The sequence below is a fragment of the Galleria mellonella genome, unplaced genomic scaffold, assembly GCF_026898425.1.
Source record: "Galleria mellonella isolate WM207_F2 unplaced genomic scaffold, CSIRO_AGI_GalMel_v1 utg121, whole genome shotgun sequence".
Lineage (NCBI taxonomy): Eukaryota > Metazoa > Arthropoda > Insecta > Lepidoptera > Pyralidae > Galleria > Galleria mellonella.
The window spans coordinates 3,683,336-3,698,479 of record NW_026441983.1 but is presented as its reverse complement, the minus strand read 5'-3'; the positions used below and the strand labels follow the sequence as shown (position 1 = coordinate 3,698,479).

The 15,144-nt window shown below is 39.1% G+C and overlaps 2 protein-coding genes across 3 annotated transcripts; both read right to left on the bottom strand.

Annotated features, from left to right (window-relative positions):
* Positions 1-71: 71 nt before the first annotated feature.
* On the bottom strand, positions 72-15,144 carry LOC113510049 (uncharacterized). Of its 2 annotated transcripts, XM_031910595.2 has the most exons (8): positions 14,700-15,144; positions 12,809-12,964; positions 11,494-11,622; positions 9,474-9,637; positions 8,184-8,339; positions 2,925-3,052; positions 1,625-1,731; positions 72-341 (listed from the first exon to the last, which is right to left on the bottom strand). In XM_031910595.2, the coding sequence occupies exons 1-8, from the start codon at positions 14,829-14,831 to the stop codon at positions 201-203; spliced, it is 1,113 nt and encodes a 370-aa protein (XP_031766455.2). In that variant the 5' UTR covers positions 14,832-15,144; the 3' UTR covers positions 72-200. The 2 variants fall into 2 exon arrangements, with proteins under 2 accessions (XP_031766455.2, XP_031766458.2); XM_031910598.2 differs by lacking the exon at positions 12,809-12,964.
* Positions 5,335-6,674, bottom strand: LOC113510175 (uncharacterized). The gene has a single exon (XM_026893623.3). It carries the CDS (start codon positions 6,574-6,576, stop codon positions 5,416-5,418), a length of 1,161 nt encoding a protein of 386 aa, XP_026749424.2. The 5' UTR covers positions 6,577-6,674; the 3' UTR covers positions 5,335-5,415.

Below are 15,144 nucleotides of genomic sequence, written 5' to 3'. Positions count from 1 at the left end.
TATATATATATATATATATATATATATATATTCGATCTTATTGTTAAGCAATTTCTCAGATGACCTTTAGTTAGAGGAGAAAAGTAAGAAATATGATTAATAAAATTAAATGACATCGAATTAATACTCTTATTAAAAAGTATTTAAATTATTAAATAACACTGAATATAGTCGAAACATTAATTATATCACAAAAAAAATTAGATCTTAGTGTTAGGTTGTCCGTACACCCAGCGGCCATCGACGCGATGCCGAGCTGCAGTCATCTCGACGATAGGTCGAGTACTAAGCGGTGAACCCAATTCCCGAATAGCCTCGTAGGTTTTGCACGGACGGATAATCTGGAAATATTGAAGGGGAAGGAATAATATCCATGGGTCCATTTCTTTCCATTTTCAGGTTTCTCTTCACGCGGTTCCTCCTGGAAACCATCGTGGTTCATTCTTCTGAAATTCGTCATGTAGGATCAACTGACCAGCTGGTCTACCATGAAATAAAATTCCGAAATTTCGGACTCAATTTCGTGTTTTTGTTTATACCAAAATCGGGCCAATAAATGGAGTTGAACATTTCGTTCGTCACACATCCTATCATAAAAATCCAAAGTAACAACATTTTAACATTTTTAATATTTCCAAACAGGCATGTATTATGTAATTTTAATATCAAATTTGTGTTTCGTTTCGCTCCGAAATTTCGGAAAACATTTCGTGGTAGGCCCTCTGCTTTCATCCTTACTTTCGTCCCTCTCTTTTGTCCAACACAGGCGGGTTTACCATTACATTATCACGTATTAAAAAACAAATCGGAAAATATTCACAAATTAAAAACATCTACATTAGTACTCCCGGTATTAGAATGCCCGATTGTTAGTAATGGAGACTGAGAATCCCATTGCTAGCAATATACCCAACCAGGTCAACCTTCTCGTGGTTCCCCCTGGAAACTATCATGGTTAATTCCTGATGAATTCATCATGATGGGCTAACTGGCCTGTTTTCATTCTCATCTATCACCCTTCACTGGTGCTCCGCCAGCGTATCCCGTTAGTGCAGGCGGGGTTACCATACCATTTTCACCCATCAAAAAAAAATGTCACAACTGGGGATGATACAGCCATTAACTGTTTGCTGCTAAACTTGAGAAATTTTGCTAGTAGATACCACGCTTGGTAGTCGTGTTAGCAACTGCAGTTAGGCATTGGTAATATTTTAAGAGGGACGCATGGGATATGGCACTGAAAATTACGGGATTCAGAGGCATAGCACTAGAATTTAATGGCACGAGTTAGGTCAACTTGTACGCGTGCTTATGGCATTTTTACTTTTTCTTTGTTTCTTTCTTTCCTTCTTTCTTTTTTCATTCCTTCTGTCTTTCTTTCTTTCTTTCTTTTTATCCTTCTGTCTTTCTTTCTTTCCTTCCTTCCTTCTTTCTATCCTGATGACTTTCTTTCTTTCCTTCTTAAATTTCTCCTTTCTTTCCTTCTTTCTTTCTTTATTTCCTTCTGTCTTTCTTTCTTTCCTTCTTTCTTTCTTTTCTTCTTTCTTTATTTCTTTCCTTCTTTCTTTCTTTTCTTCTTGCATTCTTTCGTTCTTGTAATATACTGGTAGGATTAAATACTAACTCTCCCGAAGACAACGTTCCGAAGATCAAATTGAGGCAGTGGCTTGAAGGTGATGTTGAAAATGCCACACACTTCATCGTCGCTACTCACGCGCATCGATAGTAGACCTTAACATGAAAAGTAATAAGACTTAATTTTGCTAACAATTAATATCATCAGGTCGATCCTCACGCGGTTCTCCCGGGAAACCATCATGATTTATTTTTAATGAATTCGTCACGACGAGCCAACTGACCTGTTTCGTCGTTAGAGATTATATATCTCTTATTGGCACCTCACTAGCGTACATCGATAGCGCAGGCGGGGTTACCATTCCATTATCGTAATATGCATTACATATAATAATGAGTAGGGATATATATTTATATTATTACATGTTTTTTTTTATACAACTTAGAATGGCAAACAAGCTGACGGCCCACCTGATGGAAAGTGGTAACCGTCGCCTATAGACATGAGCTGTACCATGGACATAACAGAGTATACTGTTTCGCCCATGATACCCCCCATGCGTTGCCATTCCTGAAGACTCAGATGTTATTCCTCTGTACCCAGTAAATTCACGCCATATCCCACCCTTCAAACCGAAACACAGCCATGCAAACACAACTGGTTCACAGTTGAAACACGAATGGGACAGAGGTACCCAAGCAATCGACTTTTATCATGTATCACGTCTCCATATTTAGAATTAACAGAATGTTTCATCGTGCCCCCACCAAATTGTTTATAATTACTCCCTTCCATCCAAAGGCCAGGAAGAGATCGCTTTTAGTGATAAGGCCGTTTCAGTGTAAACATTTTTTTGTAATTGTTTGTATCTATTTATAATAAATTGACTGCTGTAATCTTTTGGAGGAAACAATAAAACAACATATCTATGAGCCATAAAATAACATTGTGAATAATTTCTGGTGAATTCATTCCTTCAAACTCACCTATCTTTCCTCACTTGTACCCCGCCAGTGTAGGGGGGAAAGGGATTGTTAGTAATGGAGACTGAGAATCCCATTGCTAGCAATATACCCAACCAGGTCACCTCCTCGCAGTTCTCCCTGGAAACTATCATGGTTAATTCCTGATGAATTCATCATGATGGGCTAACTGGCCTGTTTTCATTCTCATCAATCACCCTTCACTGGTGCTCCGTCAGCGTATCCCGTTAGCGTAGGCGGGGTTACCATACCATTTTTACCCATCAAAAAGAAAAAATACAACTTCATTATCATCTATTTAAACATTCTCCCTTCACAGTGTTCTGTTAGAAGGCCACTAAACTGCTTCTCGTGATTACTAGTACCTGGCATCGAGTGTGGGAAGTGGTAGTTTTCAGCCCCAATCGGCATTAGGCGTCCACGCTGCGCGTAACATCCGTACCCACTGTTGTGTATCACATCTCCGCCGCTCCAGTAGAGATTTGGAACTTTCCTGTACCATTGATGTTTATCCTTATTAATTTAGGCATGGAGGGGGGGGGGGGGGTGCTGTACGTAAGTCGTCTGCCGTGGAGTAGTTATGCTTGCATGGATGTGTTTCAGTTTGAAAGGCAAGGGTAAAATATAGCAGTAAAATTAGAGAGTATGGAAGCGTAAAATCTTAGTCTTCAAGAATGGCAATGTTGATGGGAAAGTCCTTGTCACCCCATTGTCAAACTTGTAATACCATCGATGATGTGCATCATATTCTATTAGAGTGTCGTATTAACACGAAGGAAAGAGAAGAATTCATGCGCCACTTCAACTTAAATAAATTGAATGTTGGTCTTATTCAAACTATGTTAGCTGAACTTAAACCAGAAATTTTCGAACATCTCTGTAAATTATTGATGCCCATTAATTCTTCTCTTTCCGCGTCTACGGAAGGTAGATAAAGTTTTGTTTGAGAAATCAGTTTAGCGTACGATAGGGCTGATATACATGAAGAAGGTAAAAGCCCTTAAAATAATATTAAAAAAAAAGAATGGCAATGCATTAGGGGTACCTTTATTCTAATGATAATGGAATGGTAACCCTGCCTGCGCTAATGGTATACGCTGGCGGGGAACCAGTGAGGGAAGACAGTCTAGAATGATAAGGCAGGTCAGTTAGCCCATCGTGATGAATACACCTAGGACTCAGCACGATGCATTCCAGATAGGACCACGTGGAGGTGGACCTGACAGAATATATTGCTAGCAATGGTATTGGTAGTCCGCATTATTAAGAATCCCTCCTCCTCGCATTAGGGGTACCATGTACATGAGAGTGTATTTGGTAATGAACATGGTGCTGATCATGTCTATAAATGATGTTTACCGCTTTTAACCAGGTGGTCCGCTAGCTTGTTTGCCATTCTAAATATCATTAAAAAATACTAAAAATATAAAAGTTTGTTTTTTACATTGTATAAATATCGATGAAAGTCAATAAATCAGCTTAAAGCTACGTTAAGGGTTTTTAGGGACGGCAACGCGCGCGTAATACCTCTGGTATTGCAGGCGTTTATAGGCTACGGTAACCGCTTACCATCAGGTGGGCCGTATGCTTGTTTGCCACCTACCACCAGTAGTATAAAAAAAATAGTCAAAGATTTTTAACATTAGCAGAGTAAGGTGTGATCGTGTTTTACAATAAGTAATACAGAAGTTAAATTTTAGCCATTTATTTGGTGCCATCTGCTTGGTAATTACCATATTGTCCCTTCATTTCTCCTTACTTCTAGACGTCTTATCATCATTTGGGATGATGAAAGATATAAGTCTAAGGTACTCATAAAATTTTGGTGTAAATTAAAATCGAAGTAAATTTCTAGTACCATATTAATTTATTTAAATTTTATTTATTTCAATAAGGAAGATGGGTATAGGCTTAGATTCACCAGAGGGAGACTTTGTACAAAGGTCAATTGCTTGGGCACCTCTGTCCCATTCGTGTTTCTACCGTGAAGCAGTTGTATTTGCATGGCTGTGTTTCGATTTGAAGGGTGGGATATGGCATGAATTTACAGGGTACAAAGGAATAACATCTGAGTCCTCAGGAATGGCAACGCATGGGGGGTATCATGGGCGAAACAGTATACTTTGTTATGTCCATGGTACTACTCATGTCTATAGGCGACGGTTACTACTTACACGTGTTACCACTTACCATTAGGTGGGTCGTCAGCTTGTTTGCCATTCTGTTGTATAAAAAAAAATTGGCTTTCACCAGCATGGAACCCAGTGATCAAGTAGTAAGACCTACACTAAAAACACGCGGTGATTTGTTTAAACGCAGTTTGGATACCGTGAATGCGGTGTGTAGGGTGGCTCTAGACAGTAATGGTGACAATGTGAGGGTACCCGAGGACTCTACGCGAGCTGCCAGACGAAGACGCCGCTCACTTCAGCCCTGTCGTGACCACGACGTGGTGTAATCCACGTCGAAACGTTAATAAAGAAGCAGGTATGTAAGTACTATTTATGTACCTGTAAAAGCTTTTTCATCGCCTTAAGTCCCGATTGTGTATGTGTTATTATTATTAATTCATGAATTCAGACTAATTATTATTATCTTATTTATATGTGACATTGTTAATATGTAAAATTGTTGCATATTTGTGATTTTGCACTTGTACTGTCTAAATATCCTATCAAATTTAACACAATGTAATATTGTTATAGAATAAATTGAATGGAATTGAAAAATTGAATTGAGTAAATAACGTGAAAGTTTAAAATTAACATATCATTTGTAACAATAATAGCACAAACACGTTTTATTTACCAGTAAATATTACGTAACAATTTCTCAAAAAGTTAATAAAACCATAAGTCAATTCCTTTGTCTGGATGTGGAAGGTGATGATGAAGAACGCTCCCGTCTCGTCTCTGAAAACTGATTGACAGCCAGGCAGTACTTCTCCGAGTGGTAAGTTCTTGAAATCTGAGAAAGCAGAGGACTTCCGTGGGGAGAATTGAGCCATAACGAAGCGGTGCCGGTTTGCCCCACCATCGCTATGAACGCTATCAGCATCCTCGTATTCAGCAGACCACGTTGGATCTGAGGCTGCTTCAATAGAGATTGCAATATTAAGCCATCGGGTAAGCCGTTGATCAATTCGAAAACGCTCGAACCACGTTCCCCAATTAACCAAGATGCAGCAGCAGGCACGTTGCAGCCTGTGAAACGTAATGCTTTGTCCGCTTCTTCGAAGGAGAAACCAAGATCTTTTAACGCTGTCACAGCTTCTGTGTTAGGAGGGTCAGCAATTTTCGATCTCCAAATTCGGAACTTCTCTAAAAACCTCTGCAAGTGTTCGGCGCGTTTGAATAACTCTTGGCCATCCGTTTTAGTGGCTGTCGATGCTACTGACGTGGTTTCCTCTATAAGATTGAATTTAGAAGCGATCTCCTCAGGAGTTATGACTTGTACGATGTTTTGGTGAGGTCGCTGGGGCTCGTCCAATGCTGCTGATAGCTGAGCTAATGTCATCTCGTAGTTTTTGCCGGCTGCTGCCAAACGGGCTCCAGCTTCTATTAGTGATATCAGAATTTTCCGAAGTTCGTGAGATAATTCGTTAGTTGACAGTAAAGACTGAAGGTTTGGTTGACGGATTGTGTTTTGTGGTGCCGGGAGAGACGCCGTAGCAGCAGCTATAGTACCATGTTGGGGAGCTCTTACAGTTCCTAGATCCCATAAGGTGCCAGCTTCTGAAATCCTTCTCTCCACTAATAGAAACTCTTCTTGCATCATTACCTGTTCTTGCGCGAGTGTCAAGAAGTCGTGCAATATTGACGTGTCAAAGACACGAACGATCTTAAATCTGCCAGACCCATTTTCTCCATTCGGATAAAAATAATCCAAAGCCCGGTTCTTGACTTCCTCGACGAGGGTCTCTTCAGAGAAGTAAGCGGTGAACGTTTGTCCTTCAGGACTGACGACTTTGATCAGTATTTCGTTATTAGGAGCGAAACCTGAATCTGAGACCAGCATCTCCTGATAGGTTAAGTATAAAATTAATATAGGAAATAAAATTATAATTAATCGACACTAAATAAGTTTAATCATAATTTTGTGACATTACATTGACATATTTTATTGATTGACAATTTGAAATATTTAAAATGATTTTTTTTTTATAATTTATATTTCAATATTTGTTGAGTCAAGAAAACCAGCTCTAGTTACAGGTTACTCAATAGTTATTATATCTCATAATGCTTATCGTTGTTTTAATTTATGTATATGTATGTATATATATATATATATATATATATATATATATATATATATATATATATATATATATATATATATATATATATGTATATATTTCATATGTATTAGTTTATCCATATATATTAAAAGTAATGTTTATGTATTATATGTGCATTTCTTATGTGTATATTATATTTATATTGTGTATTGCCTTAATGTGTTACTATAATTGTCACATATTTTTCACCACATCTGCCCTTCATACGCTTTCTGTTTTTACCCAATGGTTAGCTGGTAGAGAATGCCATATGGCATTAAGCTCGCCATTTGTACAAAATTTTACTGTGCAATAAAGAATAAATAAATAAATAAATATGCATAAAGCACTTATGTAATAGAACAGATGTGAAACTTTTTTTTTTATAATAATTTTCATAACATTTTCTTAAGATGTAATGAAATCTGCAATATCTGCTGTTGGCGACAGACCTCTTTTTATATAAGTTTTCTTTTTTAGATTTTATATTTTGTAACTTTTTTGTTTTCTTACATGATTGATATCTTGTACACGTCGTATTAAGGAAATTATACTGGAAATTACAAGAGGAAAACCATGACAGTTTCCAGGGAGAACAGCGTGGAGGTTGACCTGCTCGGGTATTTTGTTAACAGTGAGATACTTAGTGTCCATTACTAACAATCCCTTTCCCCCCACTATGGTGTGTAGGTGGGTTATGATTTTATAGTGGCATAAGTACTTTGAAACTCGTAACTTTCATGAGATCATTGAGGGAGAAGATCTCGGTATCTTATTCTGAGGTTTTTTTTTAATGGATGATAATGGAATGGTAACCCCGCCCGCGCTTACGATATACAACAGTGAGGGATGATAGGTGAGGATGAAGAGGCAGGTTAGTTAGCCCATCGTGATGAATACACCTGGGATTCAGCACGATGGTTTCTAGGGGGGACCACGGAGAGGTTGATAGGGTATATTGGGGGGAAATGGATTGTTAGTAATGGACACTAAAAATCCCATTGCTAGCAATATACCCAACCAGGTCGACCTCCTCGCGGTTCCCCCTGGAAACTATCATGGTTAATGCCTGATAAATTCATCATGATGGGCTAACTGGCCTGTATTCATTCTCATCTATCACCCTTCACTGGTGCTCCGCCAGCGTATCCCGTTAGCACAGGCGGGGTTACCATACCATTTTCATCCATAAAAAAAGATATGGTATATTACGCATTACTACTAACAATCCCTTTCCCCCTCCTATTCTCAGGTTAGGTTTATGAAGTCTGAGATAAAAAATATAAGAAAGTATCTGGTTTTCTTAGGGATTTTCGCCAACAAAACAGTACTAATGACAACTGACCTGAAGAAGCAAGTGCCTACGTAACCGTGGCCGAGTCCATCGCCGTTCAGCAGAGCGAGAAACAGCTCACAAGTCCGTGGGCACACGTCGGTAAAGAGTTCCGCGGTCAGGTCACCGAGCACGGCGCCGTTGCGGATACGCAACGATAGAAAAACCCTGAGAAAATTGTAAAAGCTTGTCTTTTATATTTCTAATTATGTTTACAAATAATGGAAGGTTCTCACTGGAATTAAGGAACTAGGAAACAGGATTTCTAACCTACTTTTTGACGTCAATTCTCCCTAGAGACTACAGCATGGAGTTCCCTGGGGGGAAAGGGGTTGTTAGTAATGGGGTCTAATTGACCCATTGCTAGCAATACACCCTATCAGGTCGAGCTCCACGCGGTTCCCCCTGGAAACCGTCGTGGTTAATTCTAATGGAATTCGTCACGATGCTTGACCTGCCTTTCTATTCTCACCTGTCTTGGAACGCAGCGCAGCGCAGGCGAGGTTACCATTCCATTATCACCCATTAAAAAAAAACATGGAGTTCTTTAAAAAAGCATATTAAGTTTTCTTAAGGGTTAATAACGCGCGTATGAAATCCCTGGTATTATAAACGTTCATAGGCTATGGCAACGCTGCTTACCATCAGACAGGTCGTATGCTTGTTCGCCACCATAGTAGTATTAAAAAAAACTAATCTGCTTTTTCATTCTCACTCAATAGAAGCCCCGCGCGCTATCAATATACACTGGCGGGGCACCAATGAGGGATGGTCTTATCTTGTCTCATCTTTTTTTTCGCATATGGGGTCAGCTAAGCTGTTGCACGTCGACCCATACGGATCTTTTGTGCTTCCCCCTGCCTTATACCGTCACTTCATAGATCCTATGTGTTACCCTAACGATATCCCGCGGTTTGAGATATCTGTAGTTCCCTGGCTTTGAATAAGCCGTTCCCAGTAGCCTCATGCGCATACTTGCCAACGAATCGCAGTTGCACATCAAGCGTTCCATGGATTCCGATTTCTCCCCGCACAGTCTGTACAGTGTGTCCGAAAATAGACCCATCTTGTGTAGTATATGCCTTATTGGCATATGTCCAGTTAGGAGGGATGATAGGTGAGAATGAAAAGGCAGGCCAGTTAGCTCATCGTGATGAATTCATCTGAAATTTAGCACGATGGTTTCCAGGGGGGACAACGAAGAGGTTGACCTGGTTAAACATACTGCTAGCAATGGGACTGGTAGTTCGCATTACTAACAATCCCTCCCCCTTACTATATTGTAAGCACTACTTAGTTGACCTAGGTCGTTTTACGCCCGCTGGCGGCGCAAACGCAGCGTCTTCTACGATCTGCTGGGGCACAGGTGGAAACAGCACGAAAGGCGCTTGTGCCCGGTGCAGGATCTGGCAGCGGTTACGTCGCCAGTGTTTGCGCAGTGATGCCGTGCTAGCCACACGCGCCTTCTGAAATCAATTGAAAATAAAAATAGTTCACAAATGTATAGTTATAGTTTTACCACAGGGAGACTTTGCACAAAAGTCGATTGCTTGGGTACCTCTGTTCCGTGAACCGTCTACCGTGAAGCAGTTGTGTTTGCATGGCTCTTTCGGTTTGAAGGGTGGGATATGGCAGTGAATTTATAGGGTACAGAAGAATAACATTTGAGTGTTCAGGAATGGCAACGCATGGGGGGTATCACGGGCGAAACAGTATACTCTGTTGTGTCCATGGTATTGCTCATATCTATAGGCGACGGTTTCATCAAGTGGGCCGTCAACTTGTTTGCCATTCTAAGTTGTATAAAAAAAAAAGTTGGGCTCACTAGTTTATATTTGTAAATCACCACGTCTTGGTAATCTCTTATGAACTCCCACGATACAGGTTCGCCTAATGCGGGGTTCAATGTACTGGCATTGTAAATTTCTTGTATATAATAAATAAATAAATAGTCCAAGGGAGCACCAAAGTTGAAGTACAGGAAAAACAGAATAGAAAATTTTTTGGATTACAGTTATAAATTTATTTTTATTGTCGCAATCAAATTACACTAACATGGGTTTTATACAATTGTCGTGGGCTCAATTAAATTTTATTATATTTAATTCGCCGCGTGTGTCCTGACATAGAATGGGCCACCCCTTCCTTTCCCGTTGGTGTCGTAAAAGACGACTAAGGGACGGCGAGGGATGGCCAGCATATTATTAGTATACTCTCTACTCACGCCGGTTAAAGGGGTATAAAGGGGAGAAAGGGATTGTTAGTAATGGAGACTGAGAACCCCATTGCTAGCAATAAACCCAACCAGGTAGACCTCCTCGCGGTTCTCCTTGGAACCTATCATGGTTAATTCCTGATGAATTCATCATGATGGGCTAACTGACCTGTTTTCATTCTCATCTATCACCCTTCACTGGTGCTCCACCAGTGAATCCCGTTACCATACCATTTTCACCCATCAAAAAAAAGGGATATAAATACGGTAAGACGGTCGAATTGGGTGCTGAACGGTTAACACTAGGCTCCGAGCAGCAATCTAATATTTTGCGTGAAATTGCCTCGTTTAGAGGTGAAACACATGTCGCAAAACGTGCGTGAACAAAATGGCAATCGGAGATTGATATCTAAAACGGAATGTTGTAGAACTTTTGGTAGTAATCATTTAACTTTCCACTGTTGAACATAAGCCTCCCCTTAGGGGATTCTGCCAGTAGTTGCCACGCTTGGCAAGCGGATTGGCAACCGCAGTTGGGCTTTAGAGATGTTTAAGAGGGACGCTACTGCCTATCCCTCACCGTCCCTTAGTCGACTCTTACGACACCCACAGGAAAGGAAGGGGTGGCCTATTCTATGCCGGACCACATGGTAGTAATAGTGGTGGTTGGGGGGGAAAGGGATTGTTAGTCATTGCTAGCAATATACCCAACCAGGTCGACCTCCTCGCGGTTCCCCCTGGAAACTATCATGGTTAATTCCAGATGAATTCATCATGATGAGCTAACTGGCCTGTTTTCATTCTCATCTTTCACCCTTCACTCGTGCCCCGCCAACGTATCCCAGTTAGCGCAGGCGAGGGTACCATTCCATTTTCATCCAATAAAAAAAAATAGTGGTGGTCAATCTTCGAGTGTTGCCAGTCACACACATACTAATGGTAGTGGAATTAAACAAAATAATTCAATACAAATAAACAAGATGTCTTTTGTATAAAGTCTACATCTTGAGACTAGCAACGCTAGCTTAAAAAGTGGAGGAATTTTTAAAATCGTATGTAGTTTTCGTGTTTAACAATTATGATGAATTTATACAATGAAACACTTACAGAATTAACAATTCGCCAGTACATATTTTCATTTTCATTTTGCACTTGTTTAAGGAAATGCATTCGGTTTTTGTAATATTGCTCAGTGGCTGTGTGAGGTGGTTCCTTCCGCCAGCAGTCCACTTTACCCTATGATAAATTACTGTTATTAAAAAAGAATAGTCTTTAATTATTATTATTTATTATATTTTAATATTTATTATAATTGTTTGAGTATAGAACTATAGAACAAAACAAAATATTGGGATAATATAAATCGAAAATCGATATATTTTTTTTAATTCAACTTAAAATGGCAAACAACTGAACAAACTGATGGAAAGTGGTAACCGTCGCCTATAGACATGAGCAGTACCATGGACATAACAGAGTGTACTGTTTCGCCCATGATATCCCCCATGCGTGGCCATTCCTGAGGACTCAGGTGTTATTCCTCTGTACCCAGTAAATTCACGCCATATCCCGTCCTTCAAACCGAAACACAGCCATGCAAACACAACTGCTTTACGGTAGAAACACGAATGGGATAGTGCCCAAGCAAACGACTTTTGTACAGTCTCCCTCTGGTACTTCGTTCTTACTTCAGTTCTTACATTCGGTGATACTTAATTCAATTTGTTAATAACTTTATTTAAAGAGATTTTCAGGTACAGATAGTTACAAGATCCAAGTCTAAATAAACGGATGGATTAAGTTTTATTACGTCCAATTAACATAGATCCATTTACGGACTTATACACTTTTGGAATTGAAAATACCTATAACTTAATAAAAATGTCTATTTAAAACAACTTTTAGTGCAAAAGGTCGCCCATTGTGTCTCACTGTGATCATTACTTGTAATTGTTTGTATTTATAATAAGTTTACTATTGTAATCTTTTGGAGGAAATAATAAAGAGTAGGTATCTATATATATGCGTGTGATTGTGTGTGTGTGTATGTATATATATAAAATGAGTAGGGATAATATTTATATACATACATACATACATATCTGTCACGCCTGTCTCCCATTAGGGTAGGCAGAAATAATGGAAAAATAATAAAATAATAATATTTATATTATTATATGTATCACATCTCCCATATTTAGAACTAACAGAATTTTTCATCATGCCTCCCACCAAATTGTTTATAATTACTCCTCTCCATCCAAAGGTTGCCTGCAAGAGATCGCTCTTATCGATAAGGTCGCCCATTGTTTTCTCATTGCGATTATTTCTTGTAATTATTTATATTTATAATAAGTTTACTATTGTAATCTTTTGGAGGGAACAATGAAAAGTATCTATCTATCTGCTATCTATAACTGACCCTCAGAAAATGCATCCTCTTTATGGCCATAAGAAGTCGTATGTTTTCTTGGTACGTATGTAGCAGCTGGCGATGGTACACGGGTAGCGAACGCAGCATTAGTGCTGGGGTGTACCGCGGGGGAGACGAGTCGACTGCGGGCTTCACGTGCGCGAACTAAAAATGTTCAAATTGGTGGCGTTTTTACATGACTGTCCAAAAAGGCGGTGTTATGACTTCTAGATTCATATATGTATGATTTTTTTTTTACTATGCTAACGGTATATATTGGCAGGGCACTAGTAAGGGTTTTTTTAATGGATGAAAATGGAATGTTAACCCCGCCCTCGCTATCGATATAAACCGACGAGGCACCCATATAACCCCGTTGGCCCATCATAATGAGTTCATCAGGAATTAACCATGATAGTTTCCAGGGGGAACCGCGAGGAGGTCGACCTGGTTGGGTATATTGCTAGCAATGGGATTCTTAGACTCCATTACTAACAATCCCTTTTCCCCTTACTAGAAAGGGTCGATAGGTGAGAATGAACCAGTTCCATTGCTAGCAATATATCGTGTTAAATCGATCTCCAAGTGGTTTTCCCAGGAAACCGTCGTGCTGAATTCCCGGTGCAATAAGTTAACAGACCTGCTTTTTCATTCTCACTTATCATTAAATTAGCTGTTCATCTACGATCTGGTCATTATCCATCAAAAATATTTGCACTTATGATGGGAAAGTCCTTGTCACCCCATTGTCAAACTTGTAATACCATGGATGATGTGCATCATATTCTATTAGAGTGTCGTATTAACACGAAGGAAAGAGAAGAATTCATGCGCCACTTTAACTTAAACAAATTTAACGTTGGTCTCATTCAATCTATGTTAGCTGAACTTAAACCAGAACATCTCTGTAAATTATTGATGCCCATTAATTCTTCTCTTACCGCGTCTAGGGAAAGTAAATAAAGTTTCGTTTAAGAAATCAGTTCAGGGTACGATAGGACTGATATATTGAAGAAGGTAAAAGCCCTTAAAATAATATTTAAAAGAAATCTCTCACTGGTGCTCCGCCAGTGTATAGATAGAAAAACTTTTTATTTGAGCCATTTATGACACACGTAAATTTACGAATGAGCTTATACAATCAAAATATTTACATTTTTTAAAATATACAACAAAAGATAAAATATGGTTTCGCCATATGTGTCGCAGTGACCCAAATAGGCTACAGCTCAGTGATGGTTTTGCTTAAGCAGCAAAGCACTGATTTTCAAAAATAGACGCGTGCAACGAACCCAGAGCGTAACCTGTGTAACCAATTTAACAGCTAAAGATAAAATTGTATTATATAGATACATACCGTATACCTTTAGCGTAAGCAAAGTTACCACTCCATTATCATCCATTAAAAAAAATACGAACAGGGTAGAAGTCCAAAGGACCTGAGCAGGCGATTTTTATATAATTTTCTTATGGTTTTAATTACAAAGGGAGACTTTGTACAAAAGTCGATTACTTGGGTACCTCTGTCCCATTCGTGTTTCTACCGTGAAGCAGTTGTGTTTGCATGGCTGTGTTTCGGTTTGAAGGGTGGGATATGGCATGAATTTACAGGGTACAGAGGAATAACACCTGAGTCCTCAGGAATGGGAACGCATGGGGGGGTATCATGGGTGAAACAGTATACTCTGTTATGTCTATGGTACTGCTCATGTCTATAGGCGACGGTTACCACTTTACATCAGGTGGGCCGTCAGCTTGTTTGGCATTCTAAGTTTTATAAAAAAAAAATACTACCACAGTGTAGAGAACAAATCAGTAATGCAGCTTCATTGGCACAACCCTAAACATGACGGTTCGAATTTTTCCTATAGAAACATTATCCTAAAAAAAAATAACTCACCTTATGCACTAACAATTTCTTCTTCTTCTTAATTATCACATCCTCTTTAATCTCAGGCGGTGGAGAAGAATATCTCCTCGATACGGATTCTTTGGATTGGGCTTTCTTTAAAATTGCACCAATGAGTGTCATATTTCAAAAGAATAGGGACCTTATAAACAATACAATTTTGAAAAATCTAATAACTTTGCATGCTTTAGACTATAAGGCGAACATTTGTACTTCACAATGGATCAATATCTGTAAAAGACAATGTTCGGGCAAATAAACAAATATAATCGAATCTAAACACAAAAATTTATATAAAACCCTTTGAAAATATCATGTGAAATGTGTTCGGAAATCTATATGGCCGATTTGTTGTAGACAGGCATAAAATTAATGTCAAATAATATGTCAGTAATGGGGATTACCAGTCCCATTGCTAGTAATATAATACCCTATC

Coding starts and splice junctions, on each gene's coding strand:
- LOC113510175 (XM_026893623.3), bottom strand. CDS start 6,576: ATGCTGGTCTCAGATTCAGGTTTCGCTCCTAATAACGAAATACTGATC.
- LOC113510049 (XM_031910595.2), bottom strand. CDS start 14,831: ATGACACTCATTGGTGCAATTTTAAAGAAAGCCCAATCCAAAGAATCC. Junction 12,965..14,699: donor AGAAATTGTTAGTGCATAAG/GTGAGTTATTTT, acceptor GAACATTTTTAG/TTCGCGCACGTGAAGCCCGC. Junction 3,053..8,183: donor GTAGGCACTTGCTTCTTCAG/GTCAGTTGTCAT, acceptor TCAATGGTACAG/GAAAGTTCCAAATCTCTACT.